The following is a 22,414-nucleotide window of genomic DNA, read 5'->3' as shown; positions in this document are numbered from 1 at the left end:
GCTGGCAGAAGACGACGTTACCAATATTGCAAAAAGATGACCAAATGAGTCCACATAAACTTTGTTCTTCATCTGAATAGCGTAGAAATTCAACAAATATTTATATCAGACCGATAAATATAATTATAATTATAGCTAACAAACCTTGGTCGTAAGATAATTCAAGAAAGTAATTTACTTTCTCAACAAATCTGAGATAAAGGCAATCTATTGGACATTACCTTTACTCTATCATAAGTTATCATAAGAAGTTGAAGCTCTTTGGCCTTTAGCTTCTGTCTAAAAATGTAGCTTTGACAAACACACAAATATTATACAAATAAAAAACCAAGGTAGCTAAATCCGAAGGAAAGTGACCGCTTGTCTCACCTGTCAACTCCCTTATATAGTCCGCATACAATGACATAGTTTATATAACATAAACTTTAAAGTATTTACTGATGCTCAATAATAAATACTTCAGCTAAGAAAAAATTCTTATTTATCAACATTTTGGTGGTAATGAATTGTGTTTAAACGCTGCCACAGATTTTTATAACTGAACTAAAATTAAAATTATGTAAATGATACATGTGTAGTTCTTTTATTAAATAGTAAGAGTAGACATCAGTAGTATAAAGGAAAACATCATGCGATAAAACATAGTAAACTTTCGGAAATGTACATGCATTCTAATTATAATATGTCATTGCACAACATCTGGAGGCCGCTCCAATATCCAAAAAGTAATACCAATTGCCTTCACAAACATAGGCACACACTACTTAGAACTATTTATGCAAAAAATGTGGAACACTTTGTTAAGACGACTAACTATCTAAACTTTGTTAAACGATCGGTACGATCTGTCAAAATGCGTTTGTACATCGCATACCATCTGCGCGAACATCACTGCCTCGAGAAACTGTACAAATAAAATATTCATTTTAAGAAAATTAGTACATGGTAAAATATGGTATTTCAATTTCTAACCTTGAGTGTGGCTTTGGTAGAGTATTTGGTTCCATTTTTTGTTTCTTAGTTCCTTTTTTATCAGTCACAAGTATTGATTCTTCTTCCATAGTTCCCTCGGCACCAGCTACAGATGTTGACTCTTCTGGTAGAAACATAGTTGGTTTTTTAGTATATGATAAAAGGACTAGAGAACCTGCATTTTTGCCTGGTGTTCTGGATGATGACCTCTGTAGCTGAACTCTGAACAATTTATCTGCAAGTTATCGATTGATATGGGCAACATAGAATAACTCATTCTGCAAAGAGATAGTAAAAACAATGGACTTGTCAAAGCTTGCGTTTATGTGTAAACCATGAGAGTATTATATTAACTTTGTTGGCTTATATTAACTGCATCGTTGTATGTGTATGTACCTTAACATTGGCGATATCATATATGTTCAGCCCTCATATTGACAACATTCTATCGGCCAAACCTTCAGTCACTATTGTTGTAGTTGTGCCAGTTTCGTCAGTAATTTCTACCTCAAAGTGACACTTATGATATTGTAATGACCCAACCGGTCATTTTGACTTTTAGAACCTCGTTACCTAAAATAAAACTTTTCGTATGTACTTTTAATGATTTATGACTTGCGGGGATGATTGGTTTGGGACTTGGAAGTGTTTGGGTTGAAATCGGAACACTTGGTTCTTTAAGATGGCTTTAAAAGGCCAAGTTTGACCTCGGTCAATATTTTGAGAAAACGACCCCGAAATAGAATTTTGACGATTTCAACTGCTCCGTATGGCGATTTTGGACTTAGAAGTGTGTTCGAAATTTTATTTGGAAGTCCGTAGTTAAATTAGGCTTGAAATGGCTAAAACAAGAATTTAAGTTTGGAATTTTGACCGGGGAGTTGACTTTTTGATATCAGAGTCGAAATTCAGTTATGAAATTTTTTATAGCTCCGTTATGTCATTTATGACTTGTGTGCAAAATTTGAGGTCAATCGGAGTTGATTTGATAGGTTTCGACATCGAATGTAGAAGTTGAAAATTCTAAGTTTCATTAAGCTTGAATTGGAGCATAATTCGTGGTTTTAGCGTCGTTTCAGGTGATTTGAGGTTTCAAATAAGTTCGTATGATATTTTAAGACTTGTTGGTATATTTGGTTGAGGTCCCGAGCATCACGACCCAATTTCACCTATAGGTCGTGATGGTGCCCAACACTATAGCTAGGCAAGCCAACTAATAAATTAAATATATATCGATGAAATTTCAATCCAAGAAAATAATAAGACACCAAATTCTACCAATGTGTGTGCCAAGACCTGGTGTCACAAGTGTATGAGCATCTAGTAGATTATACAAAACTCCAAATACTGTCTGAAATAAAAATAGACAGAATAAAAATAATACAAGAAGAGGCATTGGTAGCTGCAGGATGGCTCATAAAGGTAGCTCACCACTATGCCCCTGGATAATGAGGATGTGCGATGATAGGTCCTCCACTAGTATTTGTCTCAGATCCTGCACAAAAAGTGCAATAAGTGTAGCATGAGTACTTAAACAACGTGTACCTAGTAAGTATCAAGCCTAATCTCGAAGTGGTAGAGACAAGATGACCGACTTTGACACTCACTAAGGGTCAACAATAATAAATGGAATAAATTATAATTATTCAAATCAGCATGATTCACAGAGTTAACAATAATTTTATTCAATTAGCAGAAATAATAAAAATCTCTCAAATACAACAATTTTCAATCTATTAATTAAATCCTTCAATTTCAATAAATTTTCAATTTATCAAATAGCTTTACAAGCTGCAATAAACTGTCTAAGTATCGTGTAATTATTATTATTAAGCACGATTTCTGCCGAGGTCGTACGGCCCGATCCAGAGTTTCGTGTACACTGCCGAGGGACGTGCGGCACGATCCATAGATGCATCTATCCTGCCGAGGCATTTGGCCCGATCCACAAGAAAAGAGGACATTTTCTTATGTACCTCCGGAATAAGAGTATTTATTGTAAAATTTATTCTAGAAGATAACAATTTATTTCAACAATTAATTAATCTAAACAAAAATTTAGCATATGAGAATTTCATCTTTTAATATCCTTATCTAACAATTCACAATATATACATCAAATAATTTAATTAATAAAGAATACAATTTACACAAGTAATTCATACTCTGAGTTCTAAACTACCCGGACTTTAGCATTTATAGTAGCTACGCACGGACTCTCGTCACTTCGTGCGTACGTAGCCCCCGCAATTAGCAATAATTATTTAATTTAATCCCTATGGGAAAATTTCCCTCTCACAAGATTAGGCAAGAGACTTACCTTGTCTCAAAGTCCACTTTCTAATTACTGCGTCGCATAAAATTCTATTCGGCACCGAAAAATTCGAAACTATTCAAATATTATATATAATAATTAATATATGCTCAATAATTCGAAATTCATCTATTAAATAAATTACCCTATCAAAAATGGTAAAATCTCTAAAATTCATCCCGGGCCCACGTGCCCGAATTTCAAATTTTTTTGGATGAAAACATTACCCATAATCTCAAGAACTCAAATATATAACTTCTATCCAATTCCATAACCATTTTCGTGGTTAAAATTTTATTTTTATAAAAATCTAGGTTTTCCACCTAAACCCTTGATTTTTATGATTTACTAGTTATAATCTACCCATAATCTATGTTTTAACTCAAGGGGTGTAGAATTAACGTACCTCCAAATTGCTAGTTTAAATCTCCTCTCAAAGAGCTCTAAAATCGCCCAAACATGGAAGAAACATGAATAAAAATGGACGAAGTTCTGCCCAACGGTGATGTTCGCATTTGCGGAAATGCCCTCGCAGATGCGGTTTTCCCTTAGCCGGCTTCGCTCGCACCTGCGGTCAGCGGCTCGCTTCTGCGAGTCCCACGTCACACCTGCGCTATTACCGCACCTGCGCTCCTCTTCCTCTCACCTGCGCCTTCGCAGGTGCGGTCCTATTTCTGCTCCTGCAATTATGACAGAACTAGGGAGCTTCATCTTGGATCTAAATTTCCAACCTAGTTTGAGCCTCGTCCGATTAACGCTCGGGTCCCTCGGGGCCCCGCCGAATATACCAACAAGTTTGAAATCATAAAACGGACTCGCTCGAACTCTCGAAATGTGTAAAACATCATCAAATCTAAAAATCATACCCTAAACCAAATTGATTCAAACTTCATAACTTTAAGTTCTTCAATTTACTACCAACGCGCCGAAACATACTTAGACTACTCGAAATGACACGAAACTTTGCGTGCAAGTCTTAAATTACTATACGGAACTATTCCCAAACTCAGAATTCCAAACGAATTTCAATTACTCAAAAACATACTCCAAACCAAATTTAAAGAACTTTAAATCTTCAAATAGTTGATTTTTCACTATTAAGCGCCAAAACGCTCCCGGATTATCCAAAACCCGATTCGAACATATGCCCAACTCTGAAATCATCATACGAACATATTGGAACCGTCGGATCACGATTCCGGGGTCGTTTTATGAAAATGTTAACCGAAGTCAAATTTGGTCTTTTAAGGCTAACTTAAGGAACCAAGTGTTATGATTTCAGCCCAAACACTTCCAAATCCCGAACCAACCATCGCCGCAAGTCATAAATCAATAAAAGCACATACGGGAAGTTTTATTTTAGGGAACGAGGTTCTAAAAGTCAAAATGACCGGTTGGGTCATTACACCGAGGGCCTCGGGTAAGTTTCGGATGGTTAACGGATCAAAGGTTGGACTTAAAAAGCTGTTGCAATTTTTCCTTCTGCTGGATATTTTGGGTTGTGATCGAGCCCAAGATCTAGCCCAGATATCGAGCCCATGGTCGACGGCCTGAGGCGGAGCTAGGGACGAGGCTCGGTATCGAAGCCACGATCGAAGGTCCAGCTCGAGGGCCATGATCGAAGGCAATGCTCGAGGGCCAGGATCGAGACCCAAGATCGAGGGTCACAATCGAAGGCTCAGGCTCGATGCCATGATCGAGGCCATGACCGAGGTCCAGGATCGAGTCTGTGATCGAATCCACGATCGAGGCCTAGGCTCGAGGGCCATGATCGAAGCCACGATCGAGGCCCAGTTCCGAAGGCTGTCTGGGCAGTTTTATAAAAAGAGGGCATTCGTCCCATTCACCATTTTTAACAAATTGGAGCTTGAGCAGAGGCAATTTTGGATATATTTTCAAGGAAAGACATTGAGGTTAGTGATTCTAACTCGAATTTGGTCTATATACACAAATATATCATTGTTTCACCATTTAATTAGTGTGTTGAGATTGAAATTTGGAAATTTTTTGAAATCTCATAGAAACGAATTTTCGAGATTTCGGTATCGATTCGGAGTCGGATTTGAGTGAAACTGGTATGGTTGGACTCGTAATTGAATGGGTTGTCGGATTTCGTAACTTTTGCCGGATTTCGAGACGTGGGCTCCACGAACGAAGTTTTAATTTATTTCAAATTTTTATTGAAAAATATAGTATTTTCTTATGGAATTGATTCCTACAATTGTTAGTGATTGTATCAAATTATTCTTGGCTAGATTCAAACCAGACAGACTTGGATAATCGTGGAAAAGGCCTTCTATTGGATTAAATTGGAGCAAGACGAGGTAAGTCTCTTGTCTAATCTTGTGAGGGGAAAATTACACCATAGGCAATTAAGGTAATAATTGTTGCTAATTGTGGGGGTTACGTATGCACCATGTGACGAGAGTCCGTGCATAGCTATTATTAATGTTAAAGTCCGGGTAGTTTAGGACTCAAAGCATAAATTACTTGTGTAAATTGTATTCTTTGTTTAATCAATATATATATATATATATATATATATATATATATATATATATATATATATATATATATATATATATATATATATATATATATATATATATATATATATATATATATATATATATATATATATTGTGAATTGTTAGATAAAAATATTAAAAGATGAAAATCTCATATGCTTATTGTTCTGTTTAAATAAATAAATTGTTAAAAGAAATTGTTCATCCTCTTGAATTTATCTTATAATGAATATACTCTCTTTCCGGAGGTACATAAGAAAATGTCCTCCTTTCTTGTGGAGCGGGCCGAATGCCTCAGCCGGATAGATGCATCTATGGATCATGTCGCACGTCCCTCGACAGTGTACACAACACTCTGGATCGGGCCGAACGACCTCGGTAGAAATCGTACTTAATAATAATAATTACACGATACTTTGATAGTTTATTGTAGCTTGTGAAGCTAATTGATAAATTAAAAATCTTTGGAACTTAAAGAATTATTATTCCTGCTTGTTAAGGAATTATTGTTATTCAGGTAAATGAGACTAATTGATAAATTTGAAAATTTATTGGAATTGAAGGAATTTAATTATTTCTGCTGGTTAAATAAATTATTGTTATATTCTGTGAATCATGCTGATTTAGATATTCTAATTTTATTTCAATTATTATTATTGACCCATAGTGAGTATCAAAGTCGACCATATCGTCTCTACCACTTCGAGATTAGGCTTTATACTTACTGGATACACGCTGTTTACGTACTCATACTATACTTGATGTACTTTTTGTGCAGGACATGAGGCAAGTACTGGTGGGGGACCTACTGCCTTACACTCACGTTATCCAAAGGCATAGTGATGAGCTGCCTTTATGAGTCATTCTGCAACTACCAATGTCCCTTCTTATATTTACATTCTGTCTAATTTATTTCAGACAATATTTGAGGTTTTGTATAATCTACTAGAATGCTCGTACACTTGTGACACCAGGTCTTGGCACACAACTTGGTTGAATTAAGAGTTTCTTATTTTTTTGGTGATTATAAATTATTGGTTGGCTTGCCTAGCTATAGTGTTGGGTGCCATCACGATCTATAGGCGAAATTGGGTTGCGACAACATGGTATCCGAGCACTAGGTTCACGTAGGTCTCACAAGTTATGAGCAGACCTAATAGAGTCTTGTAGATCGGTACAGAGACGTCTGTACTTATCTTTGAGAGGCTATAGGGTATTAGGAAACTACCTTTCTTCATATTTCATCGTGCAATTGATGTAGTACTAAATATCCTTCTCTTATTCTCTCACAGATGGTGAGAACACGCTCTAACGAGGTTCCATACCAGGGAAGAGCTACTCCCTCAGCTGCTAGAGGTCGAGGCAAAGGCCGAGGGAGGGCTCCAGTCAGTGGTAGAGGGCGAGGACATCCCAGGACTGTTCCAGTTATGCCGCCAGTAGGTCCAGCAGAGAATCCCATTGTTGAGGAAATGCCTGTGGCAGAGCCAGCTCCGATGGATTTCACATCTGCACCGGGATTCCAGGATGTTATGGGTTGTATGCTACAGTTCATGGACAATATGACTCAGGACGGTTTATTTCCGGCAGACCCAGCCACATCTCAAGCGGGAGGGGGAGCACAAACCCCTACCGCATAGGCTCATGGAAAGGAAACTGCTGTATATCAGACCCAGGGTGCATTACCCGTGGGTGGAGCCCAGCCAGTGGTAGCAGCTATACCTGAGCCCAGGCCAGCTGCAGCCGCTGATCCGCAGAAACTATTGGACAGATGGACTAGACTACATCCTCCTGTCTTTGAGGGTGAGCGACATGAGGATCCCGAGGATTTTATTGATCGGTGCAAGGATAGACTGTACAACATGAGGATATTGGAGTCTCATGGTGTAGACTTTGCTACTTTTCAGTTAGAGGGTAGAGCCCGTAGATGGTGGCAGTCTTATGTTCTTGGCAGACCATCAGATTCTCCTCCCATGACTTGGGACAAATTCATCAGTATTTTCCTGGACATGTATATTCCACCCTCTCAGAGGGAAGAGTTGAGGTTTCAGTTTGAGCAGCTCCAGCAGGGTCAGATATAAGTGACCGATTATGAGGCGAGGTTTTCTGATTTACCTCGCCATGCACTTATGATACTCCCTACTGAGGCGGAGAGAATGCAGAGGTTTGTTGCGGGTTTACATACTGGCATTCAGGCCACTATGGCTCGAGAGGTTAAAATGGGCACTTCTTATGAGTTGGTCGTAGAGATATCCCGCATGATTGAGGGTGTACGTCAGCGGATCCGAGAGCAGGTTAAGAGAGATAAGCGGTTTAGGTATTCTGGAGAGTTCAGAAGTACTCCGTCTGGAGGCAGAGGTCAGTTCGTGAGAGGGCAGTCCAGTATGCCCCCATATCCAGCACCACCGCCTCCTCGAGGTGCTCCAGTGCAACCCTATCTCAGTGCTATACCAGAGAGTTCTTATCGCCCACCAGCTATTTAGGGTCCTCCTAGTGGGTATTCAGTTTCCCTAGGGCCAGACTTTTAGTCAGTAGCCCATCGCACCGAAGAGTTGCTATGAGTGCGAGGACCCCAGCCACATGCAGAGATTTTGCCCTAGGTTGCAGGGTAGACCAATGCAGCAGGGTCAGCAGCCTATACTTACCGTACCAGTTGCTCCACCAATAGTCCGACCACCAAGAGGTGGAGGACAGGTGGGTAGGAGTCGTCCTAGAGGTGGAGGTCAGCCAGGCGGAGGCCAGCCAGTTGGCGCTCCAGCTCAGTTTTATGCTTTTCTGGCCAGACCAGATGCAGAGGCCTCAGATGCCGTGATTACAGGTATTATTTCTGTTTGAGGCAAATATGTTTCAGTATTATTTGATCCAAGATCTACGTATTCATATGTGTCATCTCTATTTGCTCCATTCCAGGGTGTTTCTTGTGAGTCCTTGAGTACTCCTATTTATGTGTCCACTCCTGTGGGCGATTCTGTTATTGTGAACCGGATCTACTGGTCCTGAATTATTACATTCTGTGGTTATGAAACTAGAGCAGATCTCCTATTGCTTGAGATGACCGATTTTGAAATTATTCTGGGCATGGACTGGTTATCTCCATATCATGCTATTCTAGATTGTCATGCCAAGACTGTTACCTTGGCTATTCCAGCATTGCATAAGCTGGAGTGCAAGGGTTCGTATGTTAGTTCATTTAATCAAGTTATTTCTTTTATAAAGGCTCAACACATGGTTGAGAAAGGTTGTTTGGCTTATCTAGCCTATGTTCGGGATACTACTGCAAAGACTCCGACTATTGATTCAGTGCCTGTAGTTCAGGAGTTCTTCGATGTATTTCCTTCAGATCTTCCAGGTATGCCACCTGACCGTGATATTGATTCTTGTATTGACTTGGCTCCAGATACCCAGCCTATATCTATCCCACCGTATCGCATAGCTCTGAAAGAATTGAAAGAACAACTTGAGGAGTTACTAGCCAAAGGGTTCGTCAGACCAAGTGCATCGCCTTGGGGTGCACCAGTATTATTTATGAAGAAGAAGGATAGAACAATGCGGATGTGTATTGATTATCGCCAATTGAACAAAGTCACTATTAAGAACAAGTACCCGTTGCCACATATTGATGATCTATTTGACCAGTTGCAGGGTGCTGGGGTGTTCTCTAAGATCGACTTGAGGTCGGGGTACCATCGGTTAAAGATTAGGGATTCAGATGTTACGAAGACTGCTTTTCGGACTAGATATGGTCATTATGAGTTTCTGGTGATGTCTTTCGATTCAACTAACGCCCCGGCAACGTTTATGGATTTGATGAACAGGGTATTCAGGACATATATATTGATTCGTTTGTCATTGTCTTCATTGATGACATCTTGATCTACTCGCGCAGTAAGGAGGAACATGAGCAACATATGGGATTAGTGCTTCAGACATTGCGGGAAAAAAAGTTATATGCTAAGTTCTCTAAATGTGAGTTTCGTCAAGAGTCTGTAGCATTCTTGGGGCATATTGTATCGGGCGAGGGTATTGAGATTGATCCCAAAAGGATTGAGGCAGTTCAGAATTGGCATCGTCCCATTTCGGCGACTGAGATCAGGAGATTCCTAGGTTTAGCAGGTTATTATCGTCGGTTCGTGGAGGGCTTTTCATCTATTGTAGCACCTTTGACCAAATTAACCCAGAAGGGTGCTCCGTTCCGATGGTCTGATGATTGTGAGATGAGCTTTCAGAAGCTTATGACAGCATTGACTACAACACCAGTGCTAGTGTTGCCTTCTGGTTCAGGGATGTATACAGTATATTGTGACGCTTCACGCGTTAGTTTGGGTGTTGTATTGATGTAGGAAGGGCGAGTTATTGCATATGCTTCGCGTCAGCAGAAGCCCTACGAGAAGAATTATCCAGTACATAATTTGGAATTAGCTGCGATTGTTCACGCTCTTAAGATTTGGAGGCATTATCTTTGTGGGGTGTCTTGTGAAGTTTACACTGATCATCGTAGTTTGCAGCATTTGTTCAAGTAGAGGGATCTAATTTTTAGACAGTGCAGATGGCTTGAGTTAGTACAAGATTATGATATTACTATCCTGTATCATCCGGGCAAAGCAAATATGGTTGCAGACGCCTTGAGTAGAAAGGCGGAGAGTATGGGCAGTTTGGCTTTCATTTCAGCAGAGGAGAGACCATTAGCTTTGGATATTCAATCCTTGGCTAACCGACTTGTAAGGTTGGACATTTCAGAGCCCAACCAAGTTCTTGCATGTGTTGTAGCTCAGTCTTTACTATCTGAGCAAATCAAGGCTCGCCAGTATGATGATCCACACTTAATGGTTCTTCGAGAAACAGTACTACGGGGTGGTGCCAAGGAAGTTACTTTTGGCGCGGATGGTGTTATGTGACTCTAGAATCGTCTATGTGTTCCTAATGTGGATAGACTGAGGAAAAAGATCCTAGAGGAAGCAGACAGTTCTCGGTATTCTATTCATCCAGGTGCTACAAAGATGTATCGTGACCTGAGACAGCATTATTGGTGGCGACAAATGAAAAAGGACATATTTGAGTATGTAGCTAGGTGTCTGAATTGCCATCAAGTTAAATACGAACACCAGAGACCAGGTGGCCTACTTTAGCAGATGACTATACCAGAGTGGAAATGGGAGCACATCACTTTGGACTTTGTAGTTGGGTTGCCGCAGGCCTTACGAAAGTTTGATGTAGCTTGGGTCATTATTGACAGGTTGACCAAGTCGGCACATTTTATTCCTGTTGTGACTACGTATACTTCAGAGAGGTTGGCCCAGATTTATATTCAGGAGATAGTTTGGTTGCACGGCATGCCAATTTCTATCATATCAGATAGAGGCCCTCAATTTACTTCACATTTCTGGAGAGCAGTACCGAGTGAATTGGGGACCCGTATAGAGCTTAGCACATCCTTTCATCTGCAGACCGACGGGTAGTTAGAGCAGACAATTCATATTTTGGAGGATATGCTCATGGCATGTGTGATTGACTTTGGAGGTCAGTGGGATCGTTTCTTTCCTTTGGCCGAGTTTGCTTATAATAACAGTTACCAATCCAGCATCTAGATGGCTCCATTTGAGGCTTTATATGGTTGGCGATGTCGTTCACCCATCAGGTGGTTTAAGCCCGGTGAGACTAAGTTATATGGTACTGATTTGGTGAAGGATGCCTTGGAAAAGGTAAAGTTGATTCAGGAGCGACTCCGTACAACGCAGTCCAGACAGAAGAGTTACGCGGATCAGAAAGCGTGTGATTTATCATTTATGGTAGGTGAAAAATTTCTTTTGAAGGTTTCGCTAATGAAGGGAATCATGAAATTTAGGAAAAAGGGGGAAATTGAGCCCAAGGTTTATAGGCCCATTTGAGTTGTTGAGACGAGTTGGGGAGGTTGCTTATGAGCTTGGATTGCCTCTCAACCTATCGGGAGTTCATCCGTTTTTCCATGTATCTATGCTCCGGAAGTATCATGCCGACCTATCACATGTTATAGACTTCAGCACAATTCAGTTAGATAATAGTCTGGGTTATGAAGAGGAGCCAGTTGCCATTGTTGATAAATAGGTTCGCCAGTTGAGGTCCAAGAGGATTTCTGCAGTAAAAGTCCAGTGGAGGGGCCAACCAGTCGAGGAAACGACTTGGGAGGCCGAAGAAAACATGCGGGGCAGATACCCACACTTATTCAACACTTCAGGTATAATTCTAAACCTGTTTGAGGACGAACGTTTGTTTAAGAGGTGAAGAATGTAATGACCCAACCGATCATTTTTCCTTTTAGAACCCCGTTCCCTAAAATAAAACTTCTCGTATGTGCTTTTAATGATATATGACTTGAGGGGATAGTTGGTTCCGAATTTGAAAATGTTTGGATTGAAATCGGAACACTTGGTTCTTTAAGATGGCTTTAAAAGTTCAAGTTTGACTTCGGTCAACATTTTGGGGAAATGACCCCGAAATAGAATTTTGACGATTCCAACAGCTCCGTATGACGATTTTGAACTTAGGAGCGTGTTCGAAATTTTATTTGGAAGTCCGTAGTTAAATTAGATTTGAAATGGCTACAACAAGAATTTAAGTTTTGAAGTTTGACCGGGGAGTTGACTTTTTGATATCGAAGTCGAAATCCAGTTCTGAAAGTTTTTATAGCTCCATTATGTCATTTATGACTTGTGTGCAAAATTTGAGGTCAATCGAAGTTGATTTGATAGGTTTCGACATTGAATGTAAAAGTTGAAAATTCTAAGTTTCATTATGCTTGAATTGGAGCATAATTCGTGGTTTTAGCGTCGTTTTAGGTGATTTGAGGTTTCAAATAAGTTCGTATGATGTTTTAAGACTTGTTGGTATATTTGGTTGGTGTCCCGAGGGCCTCAAGTTAGTTTCGGATGGTTAACGGATCAAAAGTTGGACTTAAAAAGCTGCTGCAATTTTTCCTTCAGCCGGATATTTTGGGTTGTGATCGAGCCCAAGATCTAGCCCAGATATTGAGCCCACGATCGACAGCCTGAGGCGAAGACAGGGACGAGGCTCAGTATCGAAGCCACGATCGAAGGTCCAGCTCGAGGGCCATGATCGAAGGCAATGCTCGAGGGCCAGGATCGAGACCCAAGATCGAGGGTCACAATCGATGGCTCAGGCTCGATGTCATGGTCGAGGCCATGACCGAGGTCCAGGATCGAGCCTGTGATCGAATCCACGATTAAGGCCTAGGCTCGAGGGCCATGATTGAAGCCACGACCGAGGCCCGGTTCCGAAAGCTGTCTGGGCAGTTTTATAAAAAGAGGGCATTCGTCCCATTCGTCATTTTTAACAAATTGGAGCTTGAGCAGAGGTGATTTTGGATAGATTTTCAAGGAAAAATATTTGGGTAAGTGATTCTAACTCGGATTTGGTCTACATACACAAATATATCATTATTTTCACCATTTAATTAGTGTTTTGAGATTGAAATTTGGAAAATTTTTGAAATCTCATAGAAACGAATTTTCGAGATTTCTGTATCGATTCAGAGTCAGATTTGAGTGAAACTGATATGGTTGGACTCGTAATTGAATGGGTTGTCGGATTTCATAACCTTCGTCGGATTCCATAACATGGGCCCCACAGATGAATTTTTAATTAATTTCGAATTTTTATTGAAAAATGTAGTATTTTCTTATGGAATTGATTCCTATAATTGTTAGTGAGTGTATCGAATGTTTCTTGGCTAGATTCAAGTCAGACATAGTTGGATAATCGTGGAAAAGGCCTTCTATTGGATTAAATTCGAGCAAGACGAGGTAAGTCTCTTGTCTAATCTTGTGAGGGAGAAATTATCCCATAGGTAATTAAGGTACTAATTGTTGCTAATTGTGGGGGCTACGTACACACCAGGCGATGAGAGTCCGTGCGTAGCTACTATTAATACTAAAGTTCAGGTAGTTTAGGACTCAAAGCATGAATTACTTGTGTAAATTATATTTTTTGTTTAATCAGTATATATATATATATATATATATATATATATATATATATATATATATGTGTGTGTGTGTGTGTGTGTGTGTGTGTGTGCGTGTGTATGAATTGTTAGATAAAAATATTAAAAGATGAATATCTCATATGCTTAATTTTCTGTTTAAATAAATAAATTGTTAAAAGAAATTGTTCATCCTCCTGAATGTATCTTATAATGAATATACTATATTTCCGGAGGTACATAAGAAAATGTTCTCCTTTCTTGTGGAGCGGGGCGAACGCCTCGGCGGGAATAGATGCATCTATGGATCGTGCCGCACGTCCCTTGGCAGTGTACACGACACTTTGTATCGGGCCAAACGACCTCGGCAGAAATCGTGCTTAATAATAATAATAATTACATGATACTTTGATAGTTTATTGTAGTTTGTGAAGCTAATTGATAAATTGAAAATCTTTGAAATTTAAAGAATTATTATTCCTGTAAATGAGACTAATTGATAAATTTAAAAATTTATTGGAATTGAAGGAATTTAATTATTTCTGCTGGTTAAATAAATTATTGTTATATTCTGTGAATCATGTTGATTTAGATATTCTAGTTTTATTTCAATTATTATTATTGACCCATAGTGAGTGTCAAAGTCGACCATCTCTCTCTACCACTTTGAGATTAGGCTTGATACTTATTGGGTACATGTTGTTTAGGTACTCATACTACACTTGTTGTACTTTTTGTGCAGGACCTGAGGTAAGTACTAGTGGGGGACCTATCGTCTTACACCCACGTTATCCAGAGGCATAGTGGTGAGCTGCCTTTTTGAGCCGTTTTGCAGCTACAAATGTCCCTTCTTATATTTACATTCTGTCTATTTTTATTTTATACAGTATTTGAGATTTTGTATAATCTACTAGAATGCTCATACACCTGTGACACCAGGTCTTGGCACACACATTGGTTGAATTAAGAGTTGGTTATTTTAAATTACTGCTTGGCTTGCCTAGTTGTAGTGTTGGGCGTCATCACGACCTATAAGTAAAATTGGGTCATGACAGATATAGTATGTTGTAAATTATTTTAGTTGAGGTAGAATGGATGGTACACAATATCAAATATTATCAATGGAATCATCTTATTAGTAGCAGTTGTTACCTTTGAATTAACATTCGTTGCAGCCTGCAGTTTATGCATTGAACCTCACCTTTTATTTTGCTTCGAACAAGATGGTTACAGTCAGAACAACCTAGCAGATAAAATCGTTGGAAATGCTCAGGTAGCAAAATTTCTCCTTCGAAGTAAAAAGTTTCCACCTGCAAAATGTAAATAATGAAACAAGTCGTTAGCTTTATGTTCATAACATAAGCAATGGAATATGCTAAATCATCAATTGTTAATTGCATATAATTTCCAGCAGCGAAATAATATAAAGTTGCATAATTAGTAAGACCTCATGAGGAGTGTGTTGTGACAGCAAAATATAAAAATTAGTTAACTAATTTTATGTAAAACTAAATTGTGATAACTATTCTGTTTGATATTAGAATAGATTTGTTTGAATCAATAGCCTCTTTTCCAAATATTAAGATGACGTAGGATACAAATAGGATGTAATAAAATGATTAGACTTTTAAAAAGAATTTCAAAATAAATTTAATTGTAAAGCGAACAATATATAACTTCAATGAACAAATATAACTTGTTTGATATTGTTTTCTTTAGGATTTTTTATAGTTGAACTTTAACATAAGAGTTTATTCCAAAAACTTATAGTCTAATATCTTTTAGATCATATTGTTATTGGGACGACACGAACAATAGTATATTAGAACATATTAAACAGTTATCCATATCGTATAAAAGATACGCAACGACAGAGTATGGTGTGTCAGTTATCGGTATTTTATTTTGTAATTTAATGACCTCACAATGGAGGTTTGCATAGCAATAGCTGAAACAGATAATATTTCATCATCAACATATATAAGATTAAGTGATGAAGCTGACTTAGTTGAACTCTTCACTGTGTATACCATTAGCATTTGTTTGTTCTCATTTGCCCTGTAATTCACACAGGAAATGTCGGAAAATTATTTTTTCATAGAAGTAACAATAGTTAAATAATGATGTGGTATATTTTAAGTACAGTTTATATTGTACCAATTCTGTAATTCAGTTGCTTGCACATACAGGGAATTGATTAAGATTGTCGAGTTGTATCTTATTGCCAAACGGGAAATTGTGTATGCAAATTTTGTTAATAAACAACGTGGAAACATTATCCATATGTAGAAACAGGAACTTCATGAGCTTACCACCATGGTATTTTGTGGTAGCTATCTGCTTCGCGAGAATAACAGGGTATTCTTGCAGTTGCCTCACTTGTCTCAGTAACTCAGTTCCTTCATTGCTTGCCAAATCTTCCCATATAGTGAAGAAAAGAGGTTGTTTCTTCTTGTACATTTGTAAGTGTCAACTGGAGATTTTGTTATGTAATAGAAGATTAAATGACTCACATATTGTCCATAACTATGGCCTCTTGAAATCTCTTAGTCTGATCAGAGGTGTATTGCATTTCCCTATAGTTTGCCACCACAGCTAATAGATCTGTTGTTATAAAAAAAATGTAGGTAAAACCAATATTTTTCCATTCACCATGAGTTCCAAGCAATTAAGTTGTTATAAGGCATAGGCTAATTTGAAACATACCAAATTCAACACCGCAATGTTGTTGTTCAACATCGAGGAACGAAATCGTACTCAGTCTTGACGAAGGAGGTAACATTGCCTCCTTTTCATTATTCTTTGGAATAGACTCCACAATAGTGATCATGTCGACGACCCATTCAAATTGGCAGCTATGTAGTGAATAAGGCAGCGTATTTCTAACCTTGGCAGTTAAAATTAGATACGTCTCAAAAAGTTCGAACAAGTTATCATATCGTCTAATGTCGTCACCGTACAGTATTACACAAATTTGTTCCTCCTACAATGTTATTAAGAATAATAATGCACTAATTTTGGAAGAGTACAAGTGAGAAGATCTAATGTTACAATTATAGTTGTAACTTGACTTACGCTTTCATCCTGGACAATTATTGTCTGAAAACGAACTCGCTGATCTCTGCTGTCTCGCGGCCGAAATTTGTCTACAACCTGGACTTTGCAAATCCATTCTGTAGTTTGTGGTGTAATTTCACTGATGTTAAGTCTTTCTTCCATTTTATCAATATAACATGCATATTAATAATCGTAAAATTGCAAGAACAAACCATCCCCCATTACAAATATAAGACAACAAATAATCGTAAAATTGCAAGAACAAACCATCCCACATTACAAATATAAAGCATCAAATATACGTAAAATACACTTGAAATATTTTCCAAAAGTTAGGAATTCCTAGTGGAAGTTGGATCTGGATTTTTTAATCACTAGATTTCAGAATGTAGGAACTCCCTGCTTCACGCGTTCTATAATCTCTATTCCTTTGTGGAAACAGAAATAACTTGTCAAGATATACGTCATACCAGAACAATAGATTATAGCAACTTTAGAAAAGTAACAACTCAACAGTTCACACATGTTCATTCTTCAAGATAATGAGATTTACACCAATGACCCTAACATCTAGCACATTTGACACTGTTCAAACATGTATACTACTATTTAACTGTTTAAACATAGAAACCGGCAAGTTTGTACTTTCGAAAATATGACAAAGGATTAAGGACATACTTCCCTATTAATGAAGATTTACTCAATCACTTTTTTTGTATAATCCAGTTGATGGTATGTCATTTTATTGTCAAATAAATAATTTAAAACACAACAGCATATCAGACATACTAATTTCATGCAGAAAACTTAGTACACATAGTCATATGAGAAGACATCATTTACAACATATTTATAGTAGAGGAAGGCAGTAGATAAAGAAGAGAATAAGTGTAGAAACATCCAAACCAACTATAGATAGTTATCTCCTAAGCACATGTTTCAGTAAAACGCAAAGTCATATTTTGAATGTCAAAAAGAGTGCAGTAGGCATAATTGTTTTACTCATAGAGTGAAAGATAAGTTTTAACTTAAAATGGTAATTTCTACCGGAGAAAAGAACAGATGATATTTAAGTAAACCTAGGAAATATGAAAATCTCATTTAGTTTGCCTTTCTCAGAAACATATTGCAACATTATGGCCCATCAGCACAAAAAAGGTGGTCTATTCTGATAACAAAGCGCTAAAAATTTGGAAAACATTAAGCAATATAGTTAATGCAAAAAAATAATTTAACATATCATACTTTGTAAATAGTTCCTTCTAGAAAATAGAAGCATATTACTTGTTCTCTTTCTTTTTGCTGGCCTTCTTACTCAAGATTGGTAATGCACGTAATTTTAGCACTAATAGTAAAGTTTAATATTTTTGCCAGTAAACATAAAGAAAATGTCATCATCTTTGGTCTATATATATAGTACAAGCAGGAAAAAAACATCATCAGTAATTTGGACATACTATATGTCATCTCGACATGTATTATTTTGCTAGTATACTTTGCTATTTTCCATAGTACCTTTATAAATAAGACAACTCCAGTAGGATAAGGAAATCACAACAGACAGAACTTGATAGTGACAGAATTTAACAAAATAATTTACTTTCTTAGCAAACATGAGATAAAGGCTATTCACTGGACATAACATGCCTTGAAACTCTTTTAAGTAGATATCTCAGTTAATATCTTTATGGTAACAACCAATTTTTAGGTCCGGAGGATTCATTTTTTGCAGGATATCAGGCAGTTGTACATTAAATATCAAATAAGGGGTTGCCTTTAGTAAATACTACAACTGCAGCACCACGAGTTTAGGTAAAACAAAAATCAACATGAACCCAGCCCTACTTATCATAATATCCATTAAGAAAACCAAATTTTGATTAACAGAGCAAAATCAACAGATGTCAAAATAATTTTTAACCAAAAATAATCATAAAGAATACAAATGAGGTAGCAAAGAAGGTCTTACAATGAGAAGGAGTTAACTTTGGGGCTTAAGCTACAAGTGGCTTTATGTTGTTATAAACACCATTTCTTCACAATGATTCAACCTATCAAAAATCCACAAACAAAATCTTGATATTCCATTTCAGTTCTTGGCCGTGGAAAAGTTTGAATTTTTCAATAGAATTCCAATTCAAAAATATCGAAAGCAATAGCACAAAGGTGGAAATAATAAAGCCAGGGTTTCATCTGTGAATGATTTTTCTTGTTTATAAAATATACGACAAAAGCAGCATATTGACTGATTATACATCTCAGTCCATTTCTTTTTTGATACCTTCAACAAATCAATAAAATTCTTAAGATATTATAACTAATCAACATGATATCTCAAGCGATGCATCAAAATTTTGATTATTCAGGAGCCGATGATAATTATTCTTCTACACATACCATTTACAATGATTCAGCAAAAAAGATCAAGAAATTGCACTTATGGATATGCAGAATAAGTTGTTATTAAAGATCAGTAAAGCTGAGTTCTTTGGTATGGAAATTATACTGATAGAGGCAGAAAATCAGAGATATCAGAAGTGTTTCAGTCTGTGAGATGGGTATCTCAAAAAGAAAAAACCTAATGAGATGGAACCCAAATAAAAGAAGAGAGAAATAAAATGTGAAAACAGAAATCCCAGATTTAAACACCTACCAATTTTAACCAAATACCAGTGAGTAAAGAAGAATGGCAGAGAAATTCTCACCAAACGTATTGTTATTGAGAAATCCAGCAAAGGCTCACGGAGAAAACTCGATAGAAGATAGAGAGGAGAAAAGATGATGGAGCTGAGTAAAATCCGATGAAATACGTGTAAGCACAGGGAACGCAAAAGCTATGCAAAAATACTTGAATACCCATGTGCCTAAGCAGGGATGTCGACGGTGAGCTGCTTCTGCGCTCTTCTATATAGTAGGAAAACCACGTGGAAGTGGTGGCCCTTGAAACTTTTGCTGATGATTTCGGTCGGCAAAATGACGTGTCCCGCCTATAACTGACTGAATAAGTAGACCCCACCTTTTCCTTTGCATTCCTGAGCGATTTCGGAACCAAAATGTGATTCTTTTGAACACAAAGAACTAAAATATGTAAAAAATAAACATAGTGATCAAAATATATATAACGCCCTTTTAAAGGGTACTATACCTTAACGACAGTTTGCCCAATTAAGTATAACGCCCTTTTAAAATGCGTTATATATATAACGCCTTTCCTTATCGCGCTATACATATTATGTGGGCCCACCAATAATTCTTCTGGGCTTAACTGACATAATAAGAATTCAACTGGGTATAACGCCCTTATTTAAAGTGCTATACCTAAAATATTGTACCCCCGGATTGGTTTTTGCTTTATTTAAAGAGGTTAAGGATTTTCTAAAAATCCATTCACAAATATTCTCAAGTCTTCTGAAATATTTTTTCGTTAAGTTGTTTTATATTTTGTCATAATGTCTGAATAGCGAAGAATAAATGTTTCATTATATTGGAAGGGGAGGGGGGGTGAGGTTGTGGTGATAACTCAGTACGATACATTGGTATCGTTGTTATGTAAAAAAAATGAGTGTGAGCAAACGTTCGGTGAATCTTAAAGTAATCGAAAGATATCCATATTTTGTCATTCCGTAAGGGGTTGCTTGTTATGCTGAGTTTAACATCGAGGACGATGAAACTCTGAGAGATTTTTTGAGGACTCCGGATGAATACCGAGAATTTCTTGTGATAAAAATATTGAAAATGTACGTCAAGGTTGAAGACGTTCGCAATAATGAGGTTGCACAAAATAGGGATATCCCTCAGTCATCAGGTGGTTATTTTGGAGTAGTTTTAGCCGAACAGGTTCCGGATGAAAGAGTTTGGCCTGATCTAAACTTATTTCCACGGGCGAATGAGGAGCGAGGAAATAATTTTTCTCCTAGTTTACATAATCCATAAGACGAGTGGTAAACTTTAATTTTCCTTTGTGTTACGATATTTATTTTTGATGTATTGAATTTGTATTAACACTCATATATTCCACATGGGGTACCATCCAGATATGAATTTTACAAGTTATGAACTAATGCCCCGTTGGAATATGCCTAGTTCTGGTGTGTTGGATCATAGTAGTCCATCCGGGAGTCATCACCAACAGGATAATGTCCATCATGGGATGTCAACATATTACGATTTGTAAGTGAAGTGATATAGCTATATGTAAAGTATTTATCAATTTGAGTAACTCATTATTTTATTGGTTGTGCAGTGAAAACGGGCATACTGAAGGTCCTGTCCTTACTCAATTGCCCGAAGACGACATATTTAATCGGGATCTGGCAGATGCACAGAGTCAGGAAGAGAATAGTGATTATGACAACAATTAGGATGAATCTAGAGCAACGGTGATGTGAAAGAGCATGTTTTTTCCCGATAAAGCGCGCCTAACCAGGGCGGTGCTAATGTACAGCATAAAAGAGTATCGTGAGATCACGGTACACGAGTCATCTCCAGATGTATACAAGGTAGTCTGCCGTAGATGGTTTACGGGTTGTAATTGGATGTTGTGTGCAAGGAAGAAGAAAACAAATATGTGGGTTGTGGGTAAATACATAGGCACCCACAATTGTGAAATGGACACATTCAGTGGGAATCATTTTAACTTGAATGTTGACTTGATTTTTCTTGTCTTGATTCCACACATTGAAGCGTATATAAGGTACAAGATCAAAGGGTGTATAATATCTGTCCACCAGAAATATGGGTGCACCATTATGTCACAACCCGATTTTTTATTGTCGGACCGTGATGGCGCCTAATGATACTCTTGCTAGGCAAGCCAACATTAGAGGTTTGCAATATGAAAATCTTACAATGATACAGAGAATCACTACAACCCAACACATGGAAATAAAATAAGAAGCGGATTTTATATAATGATACTGCGCAATTAATACTGATAGGTCTAACTACCCATGATCTGGTGTCACAACTCACGGACTACTATGATTAACTACAAGTATTTGTCTGAAAGAAAGAGGTACAACTATTTATGAACTAATAAAAACAGTAGATGAATATATAGGAGGGGACTCCAGGAATCTACGGACGTCGGCAGATCTACCTCGGGTCTCCTGCGCAAATGTGAGCTACCAACTCAAGATCAGCTCGGACCAACACCTGAATTTGCACAGAAAGTACAGAGTACAGCATCAGTGCAACCAACCCCATGTACTGGTAAGTGTCGAGCCTAACCTCGGCAAAATAGTAACGAGGCTAGGACAAAACACCCATATATAACTTGAACAGTATAATCATGCTAATGGAAATAATAGTAAATAAAGAAATAAAGCAGAAAATAATGGGAATGGGACATACAGTGGGGGATTTCAATGTAAGGAGTGAGAATAACGAAAAGACAGAATTAAACAGTAATCCGTAAACAAATTAAGCAATTAAAACAGTAAGAAAAACTGCGCGGCATCATCCTTCGTGCTTTTACTCTCAACCTCACCAAATAATAAATAAAACTGCACGGCATCACCCTTCGTGCTTTTACTCTCAATCTCACCAAATAATAAATAGAATGGCACGACA

The 22,414-nt window shown here is 37.7% G+C and overlaps 1 protein-coding gene across 4 annotated transcripts; it reads right to left on the bottom strand.

The window, feature by feature from the left end:
• Positions 1–2,105: 2,105 nt before the first annotated feature.
• On the bottom strand, positions 2,106–19,814 carry LOC104116684 (uncharacterized). Of its 4 annotated transcripts, XM_070201905.1 has the most exons (7): positions 19,497–19,814; positions 18,813–18,894; positions 16,493–17,271; positions 15,944–16,390; positions 15,712–15,844; positions 14,939–15,096; positions 2,106–2,467 (listed from the first exon to the last, which is right to left on the bottom strand). In XM_070201905.1, the coding sequence occupies exons 4-7, from the start codon at positions 16,060–16,062 to the stop codon at positions 2,461–2,463; spliced, it is 417 nt and encodes a 138-aa protein (XP_070058006.1). In that variant the 5' UTR covers positions 16,063–16,390; positions 16,493–17,271; positions 18,813–18,894; positions 19,497–19,814; the 3' UTR covers positions 2,106–2,460. The 4 variants fall into 4 exon arrangements, 2 of the variants coding, with proteins under 2 accessions (XP_070058006.1, XP_070058005.1); XR_011415883.1 differs by lacking the exons at positions 2,106–2,467; positions 15,712–15,844 and having other exon boundaries at positions 14,989–15,096; positions 16,099–16,390; positions 16,493–16,769; positions 16,862–17,271; positions 19,497–19,801; XR_011415882.1 differs by lacking the exons at positions 2,106–2,467; positions 14,939–15,096 and having other exon boundaries at positions 15,819–15,844; positions 16,099–16,390; positions 16,493–16,769; positions 16,862–17,271; positions 19,497–19,801.
• Between the last annotated feature and the right edge of the window lie 2,600 nt (positions 19,815–22,414).

The sequence above is a fragment of the Nicotiana tomentosiformis genome, chromosome 5 (genome assembly GCF_000390325.3).
Source record: "Nicotiana tomentosiformis chromosome 5, ASM39032v3, whole genome shotgun sequence".
NCBI lineage: Eukaryota > Viridiplantae > Streptophyta > Magnoliopsida > Solanales > Solanaceae > Nicotiana > Nicotiana tomentosiformis.
This window is presented reverse-complemented; position numbering and strand designations above follow the sequence as displayed.

Bases quoted from the DNA above. Each gene is read 5' to 3' on its own strand.
- LOC104116684 (XM_070201904.1), bottom strand. From the start codon at position 17,005: ATGGAAGAAAGACTTAACATCAGTGAAATTACACCACAAACTACAGAA. The intron at 16,770-16,861 runs GTAAGTCAAGTT...ATAACATTGTAG, and splicing joins TAATTGTCCAGGATGAAAGC to GAGGAACAAATTTGTGTAAT. The intron at 16,391-16,492 runs GTATGTTTCAAA...TTATAACAACAG, and splicing joins ACATTGCGGTGTTGAATTTG to ATCTATTAGCTGTGGTGGCA.